The 19,866-nt window shown below is 51.3% G+C and overlaps 3 protein-coding genes across 6 annotated transcripts in view; 1 reads left to right on the top strand and 2 right to left on the bottom strand.

The window, feature by feature from the left end:
• Hnf1a (HNF1 homeobox A) overlaps positions 1–5,864 on the top strand; it is a 23,705-nt gene extending 17,841 nt beyond the window's left edge. For all 3 annotated transcript variants that reach the window (XM_029477422.1, XM_021161671.2, XM_021161673.2), the window contains exons 7-10: positions 571–762; positions 2,358–2,476; positions 2,564–2,708; positions 4,664–5,864. In XM_029477422.1, the coding sequence (XP_029333282.1) occupies positions 571–762; positions 2,358–2,476; positions 2,564–2,708; positions 4,664–4,788 (581 nt within the window). In that variant the 3' untranslated portion in view covers positions 4,789–5,864. The remainder of the gene's footprint in view (positions 1–570; positions 763–2,357; positions 2,477–2,563; positions 2,709–4,663) is intronic.
• A 457-nt stretch (positions 5,865–6,321) lies between these two features.
• On the bottom strand, positions 6,322–12,589 carry C5H12orf43 (chromosome 5 C12orf43 homolog). The gene is made up of 6 exons (XM_021161674.1): positions 12,425–12,589; positions 8,972–9,014; positions 8,688–8,786; positions 8,422–8,513; positions 7,615–7,705; positions 6,322–7,195 (listed from the first exon to the last, which is right to left on the bottom strand). Exons 1-6 carry the CDS (start codon positions 12,570–12,572, stop codon positions 6,880–6,882), a joined length of 789 nt encoding a protein of 262 aa, XP_021017333.1. The 5' UTR covers positions 12,573–12,589; the 3' UTR covers positions 6,322–6,879.
• Positions 12,590–16,464: 3,875 nt separating this feature from the next.
• Positions 16,465–19,866, bottom strand: part of LOC110294578 (2'-5'-oligoadenylate synthase-like protein 1) — a 14,310-nt gene continuing 10,908 nt past the window's right edge. The window contains exons 5-6 of one of the 2 annotated variants that reach the window (XM_021162908.1): positions 18,311–18,458; positions 16,465–17,464 (exon numbers count right to left, since the gene is read on the bottom strand). In XM_021162908.1, coding sequence (XP_021018567.1) covers positions 16,964–17,464; positions 18,311–18,458 — 649 coding nt within the window. In that variant the 3' untranslated portion in view covers positions 16,465–16,963. Of the gene's footprint in view, positions 17,465–18,310; positions 18,459–19,866 lie in introns of those variants that run through there. The other variant, XM_029476974.1, reaches the window with a different exon arrangement.

Genomic DNA, 19,866 nt, shown 5'->3' with positions numbered 1-19,866 from the left:
CTCACTTTGTAGACCAGGCTGGCCTCGAACTCAGAAATCCGCCTGCCTCTGCCTCCCGAGTGCTGGGATTAAAGGCGTGCACCACCACACCCGGCTGGCATCCACTTTCTGAGAGCCTGCAGCTAGGCACCCATGACGCCAGACAGTAACCAAACAAACCCACTAAGCATAGTGTGGAAATTTCCAGACATCAGTCTGAGACGATAGTGGAACTTTGCTCAGTGTGTAAGAAACAGGAAGATGCTAGAACATGGGAGCAGAGCCCTAAGGCCAGGGCTATGCTACTACTACGGAACCCCCAGTTCTCTAGGGTACCTAGCTTGACAACCTCGACAGACTGATTGCCTTTCCCACCCAGCCAGATGAGGAGCTAAAGTCCTGCAGAATGACTTTTCAAGGCCACTTAAACGTGTGCCAGCCTCCTCTCCTTCCTCTTCTAACCCTCGGGCTCTAAGGAGGGGTAGTGTCCCTCAGAGGCCCTGGGCTGGGTCTAAGGAGACCCTGTGCGCGAGGGTGGTGTGGTGTGCGGTGGGTGGGTGGGGCTCATCGGAGTCTTCCTGTCCTGCCCAGGTCTGGCCTCCACTCAGGCACAGAGCGTGCCTGTCATCAACAGTATGGGGAGCAGCCTGACCACGCTGCAGCCGGTCCAGTTTTCCCAACCACTGCATCCCTCCTATCAGCAGCCTCTCATGCCCCCCGTACAGAGCCACGTGGCCCAGAGCCCCTTCATGGCAACCATGGCCCAGCTGCAGAGCCCCCATGGTGAGCATCCCCCACCTTGGCCTGGGAGAGTCGGGCTACAGCTTGGCTGGTAGGCAAAAGACGCGGCAGGTAACAGGTGCTGCAGTCTGCTCGTGTATGGCACAGGTATCTATGGGCCACCAACCTGTTTGTGTGTGTGCGCATACGCACACGGTAGCTTGCGTGTGAACTTTTCACTGTGCGCGATGCTGCTGGCGTCCGGTCCTGGGGATAAAGTGCAGGCCACACAGCCTTTTCTCTGAAACCCCTGGGGCTGTGCGAACATCAGTTTATGACTTTGACACGTTAGGAAAACTGGCTTGTAGATAGATTATGGGGTACAGATTACTCCCAGTCCCCTTGGGCTTCACTGTCCACAGAACACTGTTATTTCTGCAGTAAAAGATGGACACACTACATGAAGTAAATTAAAGACTCATGTGGGGTGGGAGAGGGGTGGACAGCTCAGTCAGTGCTAAAGAACAGAGTTCCATCCTTTAGAACTCACGGGGGGGGGGGGGGGGGCGGGAGGGGGAAGGGGAGGGAATGTTGGAGGGTGAGGAAAGGAAGGATATGGTGGTGTGTGCTTCTTGTAATACTAGAGCCAAGGAGACAAGACACAGACGGATGGCTCCTGCTAGCCAGTCTAGCCTACTTGGTGGGCTCCAGGCCGGCCAACTTTCTGGGGTTCTCATGCCTACACTTGTATATAGACAGACACATACAGGCACACGCACGCCCATGCTCGCGCGTGTGTATGTGCGTGCACGCAGCCTCGTGTATGTCAGATCTGCATAAGGCTGGCCACAGATGGGCTGTGGGACCAACCTTATGCAAAGGTTCAGACCTTTTGGACTTCAGCATGGCCGGAGGCTATGAACTTGTGGGTCAGCGTGAGGCTGATAGCATGGGTGTGTGTGTGTGTGTGTGTGTGTGTGTGTGTGTGTGCGCGCTCGCACGCTTTGCTTTTGGCTGAGTTCCTGGGACAGCATGCGGAGGCTATGTGCTTGGCAAGTGGCTAGGTCTCTTGGAGAGGCTAGCGATGAGACTCTGAGGCACGTGTTGGAGGTGCCCTGGAGATAGAGGTATTGCTGGCCTCTGCCCCGCTCACCGATGGAAGCCACCAGCCCTTCCCTCAGAGGCCTGCATTGTACAACAGCACCTGCCCCGCACACCACGCAGGCACTCGTGCTTGCGACCCTGCTCCCTCTGCATAGCGTCAGATACTGAGCGGAGGACTGGAGGACTGTGCTCAGTACAACAGCACCGCATGCATCTAATACAGCGGTATCCGTGTCTAGTGCCCTGCCTGGCAGTCGGGGGAAACAAACACAAAAAGACCGGTACACAAAATGAGCTGGAGTTGGTGCTGACCCTCCCCGCCCTGCCCCGTACCCCCCCGCCCCCCCCCCCGCCATTCCCCATCCGGCTTAGCTGTGCAGGCCCTTGTAACGGGAAAGATGTGGGTCAAGATGTGAGTCGTCTTTCCCATCTGGATCCCCAAGTATTCGCCATTGGAGTGTTTATCGGGCTTCATGCCCACTTCCCATAGGGCACTCACCCCCGAGGCCTTCGGGGTAGGGCCCAGGGAGTCAGAGCTCTGTGTCTCCTCCCAGCCTTATACAGCCACAAGCCTGAGGTGGCCCAGTACACGCACACCAGCCTGCTCCCGCAGACCATGCTGATCACAGACACCAACCTCAGCACCCTTGCCAGCCTCACACCCACCAAGCAGGTAAGGCCCTGCCTCCTGAAGCCCCACCCCACAGGGGCTGCCCGCTGTGCACAAGGGCTCAGTGGGGGGCTTATTCTGGTTCCCTAGGTCTTCACCTCAGACACAGAGGCCTCCAGTGAGCCCGGGCTTCACGAGCCACCCTCTCCAGCCACCACCATCCACATCCCCAGCCAGGACCCGTCGAACATCCAGCACCTGCAGCCTGCCCACCGCCTCAGCAACAGTCCCACAGGTGAGCGGTCTCCCAGAAGTATGTAGGTGGTCGGGGGCCGATGGCCCATTGTGTGTGGTGCCTGCGGAACGCCAAGCAGTAGTTTGGGATCTGTGTGTGCGCACGTCCATGCATGCATATATTATGCATGTGAGTGTACAGGTGTTCTACACACACATGCAGAGGCCAGAGGAGGTTGTTTTGTGTTTTTTCCTGTTTGCTTGGTTTTTTGTTTTGTTTTTTGGAGACAGGGTTTCTCTGTGTAGCCCTGGTTGTCCTGGAACGCACTCTGTACACCAGGCTGGCCTCGAACTCAGAAATCTGCCTGCCTCTGCCTCCCAAGTGCTGGGTTCAATGGTGTGTGCCACCACTGCCCGGCCTCTGTAGCTCTGACTTATTCCCTTGAGTCAGGGCTCCTCACTGAACTGGAAGCACACCCTTTTGTCTGGGCTGACTGGCCAGTGAGCTCCGGGGATCTGTTTCTAGTCCTCGGCACTGGAGTCACAGGCATGCACAGACATAGATAGGCTGGCTGTTTACCTGAGGTGCTGGGGAATTCAAACTCAGTTCCTTGTGCCTGTATGGCAAGCACTCTTTTTGAAAATGTAAACTAACTTTAATTGTATGTTTTGTGTGGGTGGGCATGTGTGCAATGCGGCGTGTGTGGGGAGCAGAGGCCATCCGATTTTCAAGAGTTGGTTCTTGTTGGTTCTCTCCTTCGAGGCTATGAGGCTTGGTGGCTTGCACCTTCCTCCTCAGTGCTCAGGGCTTGACATTAGCTGCCAGCATTAAAAACAGCTTGCTCAGCTCTCGGGCCTCATCTGGGAAACTGGAAGGTCACAGTGGGTGTGCACCCCTCAGTCCCTGTCCAACTCCACCTGCTCAGTTTACAGCCTACAATGTCATGGGGTGAGGCTCTGGGGTGGCCCCTATGCCCACTTCTGTGACTTCAGGAGAGCTGCTATCCCTTGGAGCCTCAGATCCCCCAACTGGCCCTTGGAGCTGTAATGGCAGTTCCTGGGGACACTTACTGTCTCATTGGACAGATGGGCAAATGTAGCGTCAAGGTGAGAGACTTGTCCCATCTCCCACAGCTATGTGGTGGCAAAGACAGGTGGGCTCATGTCTCTGTCACTTCACCAGTTTGGAACTCTCAAAGAGACACAGCGCCAATGGCACTGTGTGGGGGACATTTATCTGGTGGCACAGCTGTAGGGAGTGCACATTTGTCACTTGTCTACAGACCAGCAGTAGGCTGGGACACAAGCAGGGGGACAATCTATGGTCTTAATGACAGATTTCTCCACCTGAGGGTGGAGGGTGGATGGGTTGCTGGAATCTGTTGATCCACAATGTTTGGTTTGGTTTGGTTTTTTGAGACAGGGTTTCTCTGTGTAGTCCTGGCTGTCCTGTAATGCACTCTGTAGACCAGGCTGGCCTCAAACTCTAGTCTCGATACACTTTAAAGTTTCTGATTAGATGTGCCCACCACACAGGGTCACATCTTTTACAGGAAGTCTTTTACTGGAAGCCAATTCACTGTTAACCACATCTGCAAAATACCTCCTGAGGGACAGTATGCAAGCATGAGGCACTGGGTTTAATTCCCTGGAATGTTAGTGTTTGACACCACCCAGCAGAGCAGGCTTCTGGGAGCCTCCCTGTGGGCCCTGAGAGTGGATGGGTTGCTGGAATCTATTGATTCAGAATGTTTGGTTTGGTTTTTCAAGACAGGGTTTCTTTCTCTGTGTAGCCCTGGCTGTCCTGGAACAGACTCTGGCTGGCCTCAAGCTCAGAAATCCACCTGCCTCTGCCTCCCAAGTGCTGGGATCAAAGGCGTGCACCACCATGCCCGACTGTTGATTCAGAATATGAGGCTCTGCTTTTTCTCCCTGGAGCATCACTAAGAGATGGGCAGGTGGGGTAGGGGTCGGAGGGACTTGGCCGACAGCTAGTAACCCCATTTGCTTCTGCAGTGTCCTCCAGCAGCCTGGTGTTGTATCAGAGTTCTGACTCCAACGGGCACAGCCACCTGCTGCCATCCAACCATGGTGTCATCGAGACTTTTATCTCCACCCAGATGGCCTCCTCTTCCCAGTAACCATGGTGACTGCCTCCCAGGAGCTGGGTCCCCAGGGCCTGCACTGGCCTGCATAGGGGGTGAGGAGAGCTGCAGCCACACTGCCCGGAGGATATCTGAGCCTGCCATGTCACCTGACACAGGCTGCTGGCCTTCCCAGAAGTCTACGCATTCATTGACACTGCTGCTCCTCCATCATCAGGAATGGATGGCTCTGAGGTGTCTCAGCCTGAGAAGCAAGCCTCAAGGAGCCAGAGGACGGCCCAATCTGGGCAGTATTTTGGACCATCATCCCTGCTGTTTAGAATGGAAAATTTAATGCTTGGGACAGAAGTGGGGAAGCTTGTGGTGCCTGCATCCCTGAGTCAGAGCCTGCAGGCCCTCAAGGATCTGTGCTGAGCTCTGAGGCCCTAGATCAACACAGCTGCCTGCTGCCTCCTGTGCCTCCCCAGGCCATTCCACCCTGCACCAGAGACCCACGTGCCAGTTTTGAGGATTACCCTCCCCACCTTCCTACCCAGCTGTTCTGCTAGGCTCGGGAGCTGAGGGGAAGCCACCCGGGGCTCTCCTAGGCTTTCCCCTACCAAGCCATCCCTTTTCCCAGCCCCAGGACCGCACTTGCAAGCCATCTGTTCCCTTGGATGTGTCTTCTGATGCCAACCTGGCATCTTGCCTCCACTAGAAAGGCCATTTCAGGGCTCGGGTTGTCACCCCTGTTCCTTAGGACCTGCAACTCATGCCAAGACCACACCCTGGACAATCTGCTCCTCTGCCTGTAGGGCCCTGACAACTTCCTTCCTGCTGTGAGGGAGACCTGCAGAACTCAGAAGTCAAGACCTGGGCAGTGTCTAGTGGAGAGGGTACCAAGACCAGCAAAGAGAAGCCACCTAAGTGGCCTGGGGGCTGGCAGCCATTCTGAGAAATCCTGGGTCCCGAGCAGCCCAGAGAAATACAGCACACATGACTCTGTCTCCTCGGGCCTACTGCAGGGAACCTGGCCTTCAGCCGGCTCCTTTGTTATCCTGGACTGTAGCCTACGGCTGACCATAAGTGAGCCTGTATGTTTATTTAACTTTTAGTAAAGTCAGTAAAAAGCGCGTGGAAGCTTCCTGACTGTCCATCAGTGGTCAGGAGGGAAGGCAGAGCAAAGCCCCGCACATGTTTACACATCTTTTTGTTTAACTGGAAATGAGGTGACTCTGCCTGAATCTGCGTGTCCTTGTTATTGCAAGAAACCCACCTGGTAGTCTAAGTGTGCTACCATTCCCTGGAGTCCTGAAGCTGGGGGGACGGAGGGTATCTGGGGGTGTGGGTGGATGGAGCCACATGTGGTTTTTATATAAGATGCCCCCTTAACATTCGGCACAGAGGAGGTGGCTCAGTGGCCCGATATCTGCATGGTAAGTGGGATGTCCCGGTTTGATTCCTCAGCACTGATGGCTCATTGGTGTAACTGCACAGGAGGCAAACCAGGAGGCTGGCCAGCTGGAGCTACACAGAGACTCTTCCAGACAATAAGACAAAAATGATCAGCACTGACCAGGGCAGGGCTAGTGTAGGTCTTGGGACACGTGAGAATTTATTTTCCTTTTTCTCTTTCTTGGGGCCTTGTACCCAAGCCTGCATGCAGCCTAGCACTAAGCAGGTGCTCTGCACTCTGGCACCTGACTGTCAGTGACTGACTTACCTGTGGTATTAACAAATCAACATGTTACAGACAGATGTGGGGAGAGGAGGAGGTGGGGGAGACCTTCCCTTCTTTTCCAGACAATGTTCTTAAGTCTGGGAGAGAGGTACTAAAATTTTTTCTGGGGCCTCGGCAGCTTGGAGACGCCTGCCCATCATTCTCTAGGACAACTGTCATGCAAGGCTGCACAGGCTGGGGAGATGGATGCTCTGAGATTCAGTCCAAAAGCTGGGGAACGTTCTGGAACCACAAATCTATTCCAGGCCTCTCCCCATATACCCACTCCGTTGCTTGGACTCTTGGACAAGCCCACCTAAAGTCACCCATGGACAGTCATTGTGGGAAGCTGGAAACTGGGAGTGTGGCTTGGCTCTGCCCTAACTCCATGGGCACCTGATCCTCAGGGCTGGACCTACAGCCTGGGGTCAGTTCTCAGGCTTCGCCGCTGCACACTCTGCTGGTGGGCACAGGGGAGCCTCTCTGGATTTCTTGGCCTTCTTCTTTTTCTTCTTTTGGATCCCAAGCGACACCGGGTCCCCATTGACAACGCCTGCCTCCTTTACCTGTTCCAGACCTGGGGCTGCAGCCAGGTCAGCGTTGTCCGGCTTCTTCTTGACTTTCTTTTTCAACTTCTTCTTCTCCTCTGCCTTGGCAGGGCAGTGTATGGCTGACTCCTGGAGAATCTCTGAAGCCGATACTGCTGCCTCCCGGCACCGCTGCAGTTCCTCATCGCTGTCTTCACTGTCACCGTGGAGAGTAGTCAGGTTAGCTGGATGGGTCTCCGAGCTGCCTGGTTGCCTCCGGACCAGATGGAGGCGGCCAAGTAGCTCAGGCTCGAGTCAGCTTCTCACATGACTGCAATAAGTACCGGAAGCCTCTGACCCTTAGTATTCTCCTCTACAATGAGGGCCCTGACAGTGTCCAAACCTCACAGAGCTTCTTCTCAGGAGGCAAGGATGATAAAGGCGGGACTCTGACCCAAGATGGCTGCTCTTGAAAACCATGGGATCCTTCCCGCCTCCCCGCCCCAGAAGACCCTGTGCCTTCCTGCTGGGGGAATACTTTGCCTTATTATCTGATGATCTCTTGCTCAGTCTGAGCCTGACTGGGGTTGCTTAGCTATTCCTCAGGCTCGGCCAGGAGAGGCTGTGAGCTCTTACCTGGAGCTGGGGGGCTGGCGCTTCCGGCAGGGTCTTGGAGAGGCTTCCTTCTTATGGCCTCCGGGGATGGATGTGAAGAAAAGGCGGAAGCCTAAGACACCACAGGGCAGAGCCAGCAGTCAGTAAGGCAGACACTGGCCCTTCCCCTAGGTGCTAAGGACGCAGCCAGTCCTCAGGTACTCCCAGTCTAGTGGCAAGGCTTAGACCTCACTGCCGTGTGTGTGTGTGTGTGTGTGTGTGTGTGTGTGTGTGTGTGTGTGTGTTTGTGTAAACTGAAGCTGATCTGAAGCAAGGCTTGCTTGCCCTCCTGTGGAGCCAGAGGCAGGGGCTTGTGGCACAGACTGGCTGCCACATCTGGACAGTGAGCTTCAGGGGCTTCTGTTTTGGGACAGGATTTCTCTGTGTATCCCTGGCTGTCCAGAAACTAGCTATGCAGACCAGGGTGGCCTTGAACTCACAGAGATCTACCTGCCTCTGCCTCAAGTGCAGGGATTAAAAGCACCACCTTACCCAGATTCCAGGGGCTTTAGAAGTCTGCAGTTGAGTCTCTTACCTGTGTTGGCCTCCAAAAGGGTCCACGTATGGGGTCAGGACCAGAGAGAGCGGGAGGGAAAGACTGGGTAAGAAGCCACAATGCTTGCAGGTACCAGGGCAAGTGGGGGATCTCAGAGCTAGCTCATCCCAGGAATGGGGTGCTGTGGTTCCCACTTCAGAGTGTGGGGACAGCAGATGCAGGAAGGGCTGCTGGCCACAGGCACACAGGGGCATCTCTGCAGGGCAGCACTGATCTGCAGTCTAAGGACTCACCATCCTCCTCCTTTGCTGCCTGCTGCACATTTGCTGCCTGCTGCATCTTTGCCTTTTGCGACTTCTTCCAAACTTCTGCGATGGCAATGGAGCTGAGGGAGAGGAGGTGCCAGACCAAGGATGATGGTTCGGGTAACAACAACTGAACAACTCTTTTTTTTTTTTTTCTGGGTTTGGGACATGAAGTTGTAATCCCAGAACCTGGGAGGTTGAGGCAAGAGGACAGGACTGGGGTTATGACATGAGCCTCCACAGCCTCCGCTCACCTGTCCAGCAGGGCTCCCAGTTTCTTGGCCACATGGGCTCGGAACTCAGGAGTGGTCCGAAGGTCGTTGCCATCTTCCTCGTGCTGGTTCACCTCACGCCTACAACACGCACAGACAGACATCAAGACATCCCTTCCTGACAGCTTAGAAGCTGCCCTCAGTAGGGAGGGACCGCCTGTCTCCGTCCCTCTGACACCCTGGGGTCTAACCTAGCATCTGGCACGCACAGGGGGAATCAGTGTTGAATGACTCAATGAAGCTTCCGTGCAGAGCACACACAGTACCTGCGGCTTGGCTGTGGGGCCGGCGCTTGTTTATCTGCAGCACCTGTGGAACAATGAAAAAAGGGCTTACAGAGCAGCCGACATGGCTGCAGGCTAGGTGATTTGAATGTGCGTTATAACTCAAGGAACCTCCCCCCAGTTTCTATTTGAGAGGTGACTGCTATCCCTACTCTGCAAAAGAGGTAAAGTCAAAGATATGTAAAATAATTTGGCTCGAGTCCAAAAGCAAAATTTTTTTTTAGATTTATTTATTTTTTATTATACATAAGTACACTATAGCTGTCTTCAGACACACCAGAAGAGGGCGTCAGATCTCACTACAGATGGCTGTGAACCACCATGTGGTTGCTGGGATTTGAACTCAGGACCTTTGGAAGAGCAGTCAGTGCTCCTAACCGCTGAGCCATCTCTCCAGCCCCTAATTTTTTTTAAATGAGATTTTTGTTACATAGCCCAGGCTAGCCCTGAGCTCATGCATTAGTAATGGCTGTCTTAATGGCAGCTGGAAGGAGGTGACAGGTCATCATTTGGCTCCAGAGGGCCTGTTAATGTTTACCAGGCAAGCCCAGGTGTAATTTGACTATAGTTTATGGGGTGACTGCTGGTGCTGTACAGTGTGCTCTGGGAGGGGCGAACACTGGAGATGCTGATGGTGGAGTCCGCTGAAGAAAACGCTGTGTGGCTGTTAATAACCAGGTGCCACACCTGAACAACTCAAACAAATAGTGCTGTCCTCAGAGACTGTCTTAGTCAGGGTTTCTACTCCTGCACAAACATCATGACCAAGAAGCAAGTTGGGGAGGAAAGGGTTTATTCGGCTTACACTTTCCACACTGCTGTTCATCACCAAAAGAAGTCAGGACAGGAACTCAAGCAGATCAGGAAGCAGGAACCTGCTTTCTTATAGTACCCAAGACTAGCAGTCCAGGGATGGCACCACCCACAAGGGGCCTTTCCCCCTTGATCACTAATTGAGAAAGTGCCTTACAGCTGGATGTCCTGGAGGCATTTCCTCAACTGAAGCTCCTTTCTCTGTGATAACTCCAGCTGTGTCAAGTTGACACACAAAACCAGCCAGTACAGAGACTTACGTTCGAGGTGAACATGGATGCTAAATGACATTTCCGCACAAACTGGCTAATAGAAAGTGTATAAAAAACACAAAACAAAGGAGGCTTGGCCTATAGGGTGGGGGAACTGTTCCTCCAAAGGTCGGAAGGCTTTGTAAGGTGACCGCTAAGCAGAGAGATACCTGAGAGAGATGGAGCTGAGTCAAGTGGAGATCTGGGAGGGTCTCCAAGCACAGGGAAGCAAGCCTGTGCAGATAGGAGCCTGTGGTGCTGAAAGCCAGCCAGCTGCTGCTGTGGCCGGCCAGCTGCCGCTGTGGCCGGGAGAGGAGAGACTTTGTTGGGGGAAGATACCCAGGCCCCCCAGGAGAGGGCAATGTGAGGACTTGGGATGGGAGAAAGAAGGGCAATGGAGGGGTCAAGGCCGCCAGTGACAGAAACCGGCTTAGCTTTGCCACACTAGACAGAATGAGACAGAGGAGGCCAAGGGTAGACGGGAGGTCCGCGTGCATCACCAAGGCCTCTGAGGATGTGACGGGCTAGATGTTGTATAGGAGGGATGCTGAGAGATGGCTCTGAGGTTCTGATGTGGATCGTGGGACAAAGGGGGCTTGTGACAAGGGAACGGAAAGGACTGTTGACGGCACCCAGTGTGCTGCAGGGCTTGGTGCATCAACTCCACGGTCACCGTTGTGTTTAGGCTGTGATGCATTCGGTGCGTCTGCCCGATACACTGTTCTGTCAGTGTGCTCTCAAGTGCTCCATGCTCTGGCTGTGGGTGTGTGTGAGGTGGGTACCTGGCTTCTGAAAGTCATGAGTAGCTCCCATTATGACTACAGAGCAATGACGATCAACCCCCCAAACTCCGCCCCCCAAAATAAAGACAACTGTCAAAACTCCACACCCAGAGTGAGCCATTTAGCCCCTCAAGGTTTTGTTTTTTACATCTATAAAGTGAGTCTATTCTCCTCCAAGGAAGACAAGATGGCTCTCCAGATACTTGCCACCAAGCCTAACCACTTCAGTTTGATCCCCAGGACCCACATGACTTCTAACCTCCCATGACACCTGTGTGAGTCTACAGACACACAACATAAAATGTAATAGAATAATCTAGAGGTCACTTTTTAAACCAGGCTTGGCAACACACACCTTTAATCCCAGCACTCAGAAGGCAAAGGCAGGCAGATCTCTTCGAGTTTAAGAACAGTCTGGTTTATGTGGTGAGTTCTAGGGCAGTCAGAGCTACATGGGAGAATCTATGTCAAAAATAAAATAAAATAAAACTATAAGTTATATACTTTGTTTTTACGTCGGTCCCCTTCCGAGAGTTGAAAATGTTTACTGTTGTATGTCTAAATCACAGGATAACTTTTGGGAGCTAATCCTCTCTTTTACCTTGGGTTCTGGGAATCCAGTGTGGTTGGCAGGCTTGTGTAGCAATTGCTGAGGCAACTCACTGATCTGGAAATGGAACTAGACATCTCAGGGGCTTTATGGTGGGTAAGAGTGTAAATGATTCTTTTCCAACAGTGTACTGTGAAGAAAATACTTGGATGTATCTGTAAAAGGGCCGGGCGTGGTGGCGCACGCCTTTAATCCCAGCACTCGGGAGGCAGAGGCAGGCGGATTTCTGAGTTGGAGGCCAGCCTGGTCTACAAAGTGAGTGCCAGGACAGCCAGGGCTACACAGAGAAACCCTGTCTCGAAAAACCAAAAAAAANAAACCCTGTCTCGAAAAACCAAAAAAAAAAAAAAAAAAAAAAAAAAGGCTGTAACGGGATGTAACAATATGGTGACGTCTACTGGGACAAACAGGTATTATCACGTGACTGTGGCCTGTAGCTCACATGCAGGAGAGGAGAAGGTGTTAAATTCCCACGAGGAGTTCAAGTACAGATGCAATATATATATTTTGCCTACTCTAAATTATAAGGCCTGTTGGATTCTCTAACCATGATTAAGAGTCATTATACTGGCAGATGCCGGATCCGTTCCGTCTGCTAGGCAATCTCTCGGTTAGGTATACACCCTGGTGAGCTCAGTCTGAACGAGACATCAAGTGAGGGCCGGGAAAGTCGGGATTCTGGGACTACAAGAAGGAGGTGCATCACGGTCATCTCAGACAGGTGATGGGTTGGTTACCTTTCCAGAGGGAGGACACAGGACGCACTGAGGAAAGCAGTCAGGAGGCATTTAGGTGCCTCTGCGGCCTCCACGGGAATAAAGCAATCACCCTCTGCCCTCGGTGTCAGTGTGATCCCCAAAAGATCTCAGAAGCTCCCCCAAGAAAGCTCCTCCAAAACGTCAGGACGCCATGGCTCGCACCCACCACGCATCCGTTTCAGGCCCCCGGGGAGGAGCCCGAACCCCGGAAAGCCCCCTACCAGCATCGGGTCTCTCCGCTGCCCCAGGGCGCTGCTCCAGCCCCCAGGCGGGCGTCGCCGCCTCGCGACACCGTGCCAATTCCTCCGCATCGCTGCTGCTACTGCTGCTGTTCTCCGAATCGCTCATTGCACCGCTGGGCGCCACCATCCTGGGATGCCGCAAGGGGTTGTGGGAGGGAAAAAGCTTCCCTCTCACATGACCCACCTGTCAGAGCATCATGGGAATTGTAGTTCCCAGACTACCATTGGCAGCGAACGGTCCAGAAAAATGAGCTCCGGAAGGGTCCAGGAGACCACCACCTTCTCCAATCTTTTTGTTGTTGTTGTTTTTCTTTTTCCTTTTCTTTTTTCTCCTCTCATCCCCTCCCCTTTCCTCTCCTCCCCTTCTCTCCTTCTGATCCCCTCCCCACCTTTTCTCCTTTTTTTCTCTTGTTTACACAGGGAATGATAATACCCTAAAGTATGACAGAAGCAGGATTAGTTCTGTTTTTATTTTTAATTTTTTAAGGATAAATGAATTCACGTGCGATTTGATGAAATCGGGAAGGCAACTAGCCACCTTTTTTACTTCAAGTTTTGATCTTAGGAAGATTGTTAAACTGTAGGCTTTTGAGGGTCTGACAAACAGAACAAACAAATCAGATCAGAATGACTCTTGGAACAGCGGAGGATTTAGCAGTTAATGCATAGTCCGTAAAACACCTGTAGACTAGCACTTGAGAGCTTTTGTGTGTGTGTGTTTGTTTTTGTTTTTCGAGACAGAGTTTCTCTGTATAGCCCTGGCTGTCCTGGAACTCACTTTGTAGACCAGGCTGGCCTTGAACTCAGAAATCCGCCTGCCTCTGCCACCCAAGTGCTGGGATTAAAGGTAGTACACCACTACCAGGCAACATTTTTTTTAAAGATTTATTTTATGTATATGAATGAATACTGTAGCTGTCTTCAGACACACCAGTAGAGGGCGCCAGATCCCAATACAGATGGTTGTGAGCCACCATGTGGTTCCTGGAATTGAACTCAGGACCTCTGGAAAAGCAGTCAGTTCTCTTAACCTCTGAGCCATCTCTCCAGCCCCACACAAACTTTTCTGCTCTTATGAAACACAACCGTTTAATTGCAGAAAACGAAGATTTTTTTTTAATGTCATTCCTTAACACATATCAGGTTAATACACCTTTTGATTGTTTTCTATTAGAACACCCGAGCTTAAAAGTTGCCGTTTGAGTTGTTTGAGTTTCATTACAAAAGTGATTGACTTTTGACCTGGGTTTAAGACAGCGTTTCCAACAACTTCGGAGGCGGCCCCACCCATGTGTCTGCTGTTGTGTACAATACTGGCGAGAGGAAGCACTGTTGGCATTGCTGACTTTAGAACCAACACATTGACACTCTGAAAACACTGACAAAGTTCTGTGTCCCATGGTATCAAATATTTAGACAAGATTTATGTAAAAGTAAGCAAATACCCCTATCTCATTAACACGCAAAATCATTTTTGTCTTTTCTCAATTGTGCTCACTTATAGATGTTTATGTGTATGTAGATGCATATGCACATGAGTGAACATGTGTGTGCAGGTTTGTGGGTTCAGGGAATGGGCCTCTGATCCTTGCCACGATCCTTACAATAAACATTTTATTGAATGAGAGATAATCCCAGCCCCCCACCTGCCCCCACACTTTTGTTTTGAAACAGGGTTTCTCTGTGTAGCCCTGGATGTCCTGGAACTCACTCTGTAGACCAGGCTGGCCTCGAACTCAGAGATCTGCCTGCCTCTGCCTCATAGGCAAGAGCCACCAGACCAGGCTCCCATATTCCCTTCTGAGACCCGGGCACATATCTCTGGCCAGCCCGGAACTTGCTACATAGACCAAACTGGTCTTGAACTTGAGTTGTTCCTCTTGTTTCTGTTTCCCTCACACCAGGATGACACCAGCTTGCCTTAGCGTTTAATGATGGTAAAGTCATACACACACCAAATAATTTTTAAACAAAAAAAAATACATTGTATTATATTCATTTGTGTGTGGAAGAGCGAGTGCACATGTGGGATCAGGACAGCTTGAGAGGGTCAGATCTACACTTCATTGTTTTGTTTTGTTTTGTTTTGTTTTGTTTTTTTGAGACAGGGTTTCTCTGTGTAGCCCTGGCTGTCCTGGAACTCACTCTGTAGACCAGGCTGCCCTTGAACTCAGAAATCTGCCTGCTTCTGCCTCCCAAGTGCTGGGATTAGAGGTGTTCACCACCACTGCCTGGCTAATATATTCTTTTTTTTTTTTTTTAAGATTTATTTATTCTATGTATGTGAGTACATTGTTGCTGTCTTCAGATGCACCAGGAGAGGGCATCAGATCCCATTACAGATGGTTGTGAGCCACCATGTGGTTACTGGGAATTGAACTCAGGTACTCTGGAAGCACAGACAGTGCTCTTAACCGCTGAGCCAACTCTCCAGCCCCAGATCTGCATGTTTTGGTTCCTGGCGATCAAACTCAGTTTGCCAGGCTTGGTAGCAAATATTTTCATCTCCTGAGCCATCTTGCTGGCTTTAAATACTTGTTTTAAAGTTATTTCTTTATGATTTCTTTCCTTTAATTGTTTGATGTGCCTGCTTATTTTACATATGTATGTGCCCGTGGTGATGAAAACATTTCTTGAGAGAAAGCAGTCATACGTGGGAAAAGTCTTTTAGCTCAGCAGTTAAGAGCACTGCTCACAACCGTCCATAACTCCTATTCTAGGAAATCTAGTAGTGATCTCTGAGAACAGCAGGCACGAATGTGCTACACATACATACAGGCAGGCAACACACTTGTGTATTTAATAAAATAAGTCTTTAAATTTTTTCTTTGGTTGATTTTTCAAGACAAGGTTTCTCTGTGTATCCCTGGCTGTCCTGGAATTATCTCTGTAGACCAGGCTGGTCTTGAACTCAAAGATCTGGCTGCCTGTGCCTCCTGAGTGCTAGGATTAAAAAGGTTTAAGCTGCCTCTGTCCAGCTAGTAAGATTTGAAATGAAAAATGACAGCTATGACTGAATGTTTGAATCTTCCACAAACGTTTGAATCCCTTTGCTGACTTCTTACCTCCCATGCTGTTGGCTTTTGGAGATGATTGGCAGGGAACAGAGCCTTTATCCCTGCCATCAATACTCTCGAAGATCTGCCTTTCTCTCCTTCTACCACATGAGGACCAAGTGAGAAGCTACCATTTTCAAACCAGCAAGAGGTCCTCACCAGGTGCCAATGATCTTCAACTTCTCAGTGAGAAACAAACACTTGTTATTCACAAGACACTGAATTTGTGGTGTTTTGCTACGGGAATGTAAAAGGACCAAGGCAGTGATGTATTCATCTAATCCATTGATAGTTTTAGAAAGGGTTTGGGATAGCTCAGGCTGGCCTCCAACTTGCCATGCAGCCAAGGATGACTGAATTCCTGATCTTCCTGACTCTGTGCTGGGATTCTAGGCAGGAGCTGCCACACCTGGAAGTACTGAGGATTGAACTGGGGACTTCTTAGGTACCAGGCCAGTGTTCTGCCAGCTGATCTGCCTCAGTCCTGTTCATTCCTCTTTTAATGCACCTACAGTGTGGTCTGTATTGTGAAGTATATGAAGATCTGGATTGAGCTAGACTATTCACCCTCTGGAAAAGAGATACTGTAGGCCCCGGATGTAAAAGAGTTGGGAAGTATATATAATGGTATTGTTAAATTGCCTAGAAGGTTTGTTTTTTGTTGTTGGTGGTGGTGGTGGGTTTTTTTGTTTTTGTCTTTTCGTGACAGGGTTTCTCTGTGTAGCCCTGGCTGTCTTGGAACTCACTCTGTAGACCAGGCTGGCCTCGAACTCAGAAATCTGCCTGCCTCTGCCTCCCAAGTGCTGAGATTAAAGGCATGATACCATGCCCAAAAAGAACTTTTAAATACTGTCTCATCTTCAATCTCCATCTCTCAAGCTTGGTCTCTTTTTGACTCAGTTTCCCTATACCCATCAATGGCAGAGTTGAGAGGCATCTGTGGTGACAAATGAGGACCACTCATCTGGGAAGACACAATGGCTTTTTTATTCTCCATTTGAAAGGAACTTGATCCCCTTCTACCTTGCCTTGGATAGTCAGGAGGCAGGCAAAAGTGGTTGGGGACACAGGGGAAGGCTTCAGAGCCGCCCTGATGGAGGTCACTGGTGGGAAGAATTTGGAGGTGGGACAACCTGAAGCAGGGTCCCTGTGATTGGTCAGGAAGATGGTTTGGCTTCCTCTGAACACTGAGAATAGTCTGTGAGGCCAGCTATTCACTGACGCAGTCTTGACAGTGAGGCCACCAGGAAGGCAGAGGTCCTGGCCTGACTTCCCAGGGGACTGCAGAATTCCATTGTCACACAAGAGTGTCTGGCTGTACACAACTTCTCACACCCCCTCTGACTCCCTGCTGGCAGGGTACCGAAGACGTGGACCATCCAGGCAGAGGACGGGAAGGAGGGGCAACTAGGCTGAGTCTAGGATGAGATAGTAAAACAGGCAGAGCCACCGACAGAGGAAGCTAGCTGGGCGCAAATGGACCTGCCCCCTTGGTCTTCTTGGACAGGATGACCGTGACACTGTCTTGGATGCCATAGGATTTAAAGTCAAACCAGTCCTCCAGGACGTGGCCCTGGAACTCCAGTCGCTGCTCCTGGCTTCGAAGGCCCTGCCTGTCTTCTATCTGCTGCTTCAGGTTCAGGACGTAGTCAAGCGGGTGGATCGCATAGGCGTGGCTCCTGCCATCCGGGTTTTTCACAAAGACCTGGATCTCAGGGGAGATGGTGTCCAGCAGGCAGATGTGGGTGTCGCAGAAGATTCCGTAGTAGGCGAGAGTGCAATGGCTTCTGATGAGCTGACGTTCTCCGCCCGGCTCCTGAAAGGACAGACGCTGCAGGCCCGAGTAGCCCCGGCTCAGTTGGATTTTCTCTTTCAGTTTCTTTATGGGTTCATAAGGGTTCACCCAGAGGGTTAAATCTGAGTGCCCCCACTGCTGCACGGTCACCTGGATATCAGGCGCTCTCTGCAAGAGACGGAGGCAGGGTTAGGCTCGCATTTCTGTCTCGTGACCCACAAATTCCCTTCCCAGATTCATCTTTGTAATAGCAAAAATCGCTTCCCCGCCTCTCCCCCACCCCGCCCCCGCCCCTACCGCCACCTCCTCCTCATCTCCCTTATCTCCCTCATCCTCATCCTCCTCATCTCCGCAGCAAATATTTAGGGAACACCTAGCACTTTGTAAGCTCTATGCTGGGCGCCTCTCCCGAATACATTTCCAGCCCCTTGAGGTAGGCTCTCCTCCCCTTTGGTAGACAAAGTGATGGTACTCGCCTCTGCCACACTTAGTGTTCACTGCATGGCAAAAGGAATGTAGGACACAGCTGGGTTTGGAAGGACTCTAAAGCTAGGGTTGTAAAGCTTTCAAGAAAAAAAAAAAAATCCTCCAGTCCAGCGGGGAGAGGAAGGGTGGAGTGGGAGTTTGAGATGTATGTGCCATTTGTGTGTATAACAGAGGGGTTGTGAATTTGAGAGTATATGGGCTACACAAAGAGGCCTTGCTTCACTGAGTCACAGGCTGGGTGTGGCAGCACACATCTTTAATTCCAGTACTCCCGAGGCACAGGTAGGTAGATCTCTGTGAGTTCAAGGCTAGCCCAGTCTATATAGCAAGCTCCAGGACAGTCAGGACTATATAGTTCCTGTTTCACAAACAAGCCCCAAGGTCTATACTTTCCTGCCTATCTCTTGGCTTTATTTGGCTGGAAATAAGTGGTGTCCAGATGTCTTGCCTCTGAAAAGCTGTTCCCCACTTTGTTGGGTGAGGCAGTGTAGTGTTCAGAGTGTCAGGTTAGTAGGAACCATTCATTACCTTCACCCTCCAGCTGGGGACGGGGCTGTCCCTGTTGTCATAGCAACAGTCCTGTTTCAGACACTGGTTGGCCCGCTGAGCCACTATGTCCCATCTGTAGCCTTCTGCTACATTGTTGGTCGGGTCTGCTGGGTCCAGGATGACAGGCCTGCAACAGAGAGACGATGCCCAGGCTCTTGCTGGCTCTGGAGCCATACCCTAGGGAGACATACCCTAGGGAGCCATACCCTAGGGAGCCATACCCTAGGGAGGTGGTTCCCAGCCTCCATCCTCTCTAGTGACTGAGCATCTGTGCGTCCTCAGAGATGATGAGATTTCTCATCTCCTTGAGGAGAACATTGCAGGAAGTGCAGAGAATCAGAGGGGTGGGTAGGACGAGGCTGTAAACTGGGTCCTGGAACAGTCTCAGATGTCCACTTAGCAGGGGAGGCATCGCAAGGCCATGGCAGGCGTTGAGGGCAAACTGGCTGAGTGGCCTTTGATAACAGTGGCACCACCAACATCCACTGATTGCTTTTGAAGCCCTGGGCCAGAACATAACCTGTGTGAGCCTGCTTTGATTCTCCCAACAATTCTATAAGGGATTAGTATGGCTATCCCTGTTGTAGAGGTCAGGGAACAGAGACATAGACCTTAAGTTCTCTCTCTCTCTCTCTCTCTCTCTCTCTCTCTCTCTCTCTCTCCTTCCCCCTCCCTCCCTCTCTCCAGGGTTTCTTTGTGTAGGCCTGGCTGGCTTGGAACTCAGAGATCTGTCTGCCTCTGCCTTCAGAGTGTTGGGATTAAAGGCCTGTAGGATTAAATTAAATTAAATTAAAGGATTAAATTAAATTAAAGGATTAAATTAAAACCACCTCTCAGCTGACCTCAAACTCTCACAGTTGGTAGTGAAGGTTCTCAGCTGTTCTGATTCTACTGCTCAACAGGGCAGAGCTCTGGCTGTCTCTAATAGTCTCTCTGGTCTGCAAACACTGAAGGACTATTCATTACTGGCTTGCGTGGAGTCTGCTTGGGCCCCTTGGGAGATTGACTGCAGTGGACCCTGGAGCCTGTCAGTAAGAACTGCACTGTGTGTTCCTTGAGTTTGGGGCTTTGTCTTTGTGATAAAGCGCGGAAGCAGGCTACCGGGGTGAGGTGGACCCCTTGAACTCCATGCACCCCCAGCTGTCTGATGAGGGTGATCAGGGAACAGGCAGTGCTGTCCCCACCCCCCACCCCCGTGTAACTGGCCATGTGAGGGATATGGCGGTTTTCTCCCAGGGCTGATAGAGACCTGTAACTAACTAAGAAGAAATGGGGAACAGAGGAAGGGGGAGGGGAGAAAAGAAGGGAGATGGCCAGAGAACAGGAGCAAGAGGGAAGCTAAGATTCTAGGTCTGCCCAAGATCCAGAGTTCCTAAGAATAAGTCTTCCCTCAGAGAGGAGCCTCAGGTGAGGAAATATCTCCATGAGATCCAGTTGTAAAAGCATTTTCTCAATTAGTGATCAAGGGCGGAGGGCCCAGCCATTGTGGGTGGAGCCATCCCTGGGCTGGTAGCCCTGGGTTCTGTAAGAAAGCA

Source organism: Mus caroli, chromosome 5 (genome assembly GCF_900094665.2).
Source record: "Mus caroli chromosome 5, CAROLI_EIJ_v1.1, whole genome shotgun sequence".
In the NCBI taxonomy this organism is placed as follows: domain Eukaryota; kingdom Metazoa; phylum Chordata; class Mammalia; order Rodentia; family Muridae; genus Mus; species Mus caroli.
The sequence above is the reverse complement of the archived record's forward strand: the minus strand, read 5'-3'. Positions and strand labels throughout refer to the sequence as shown.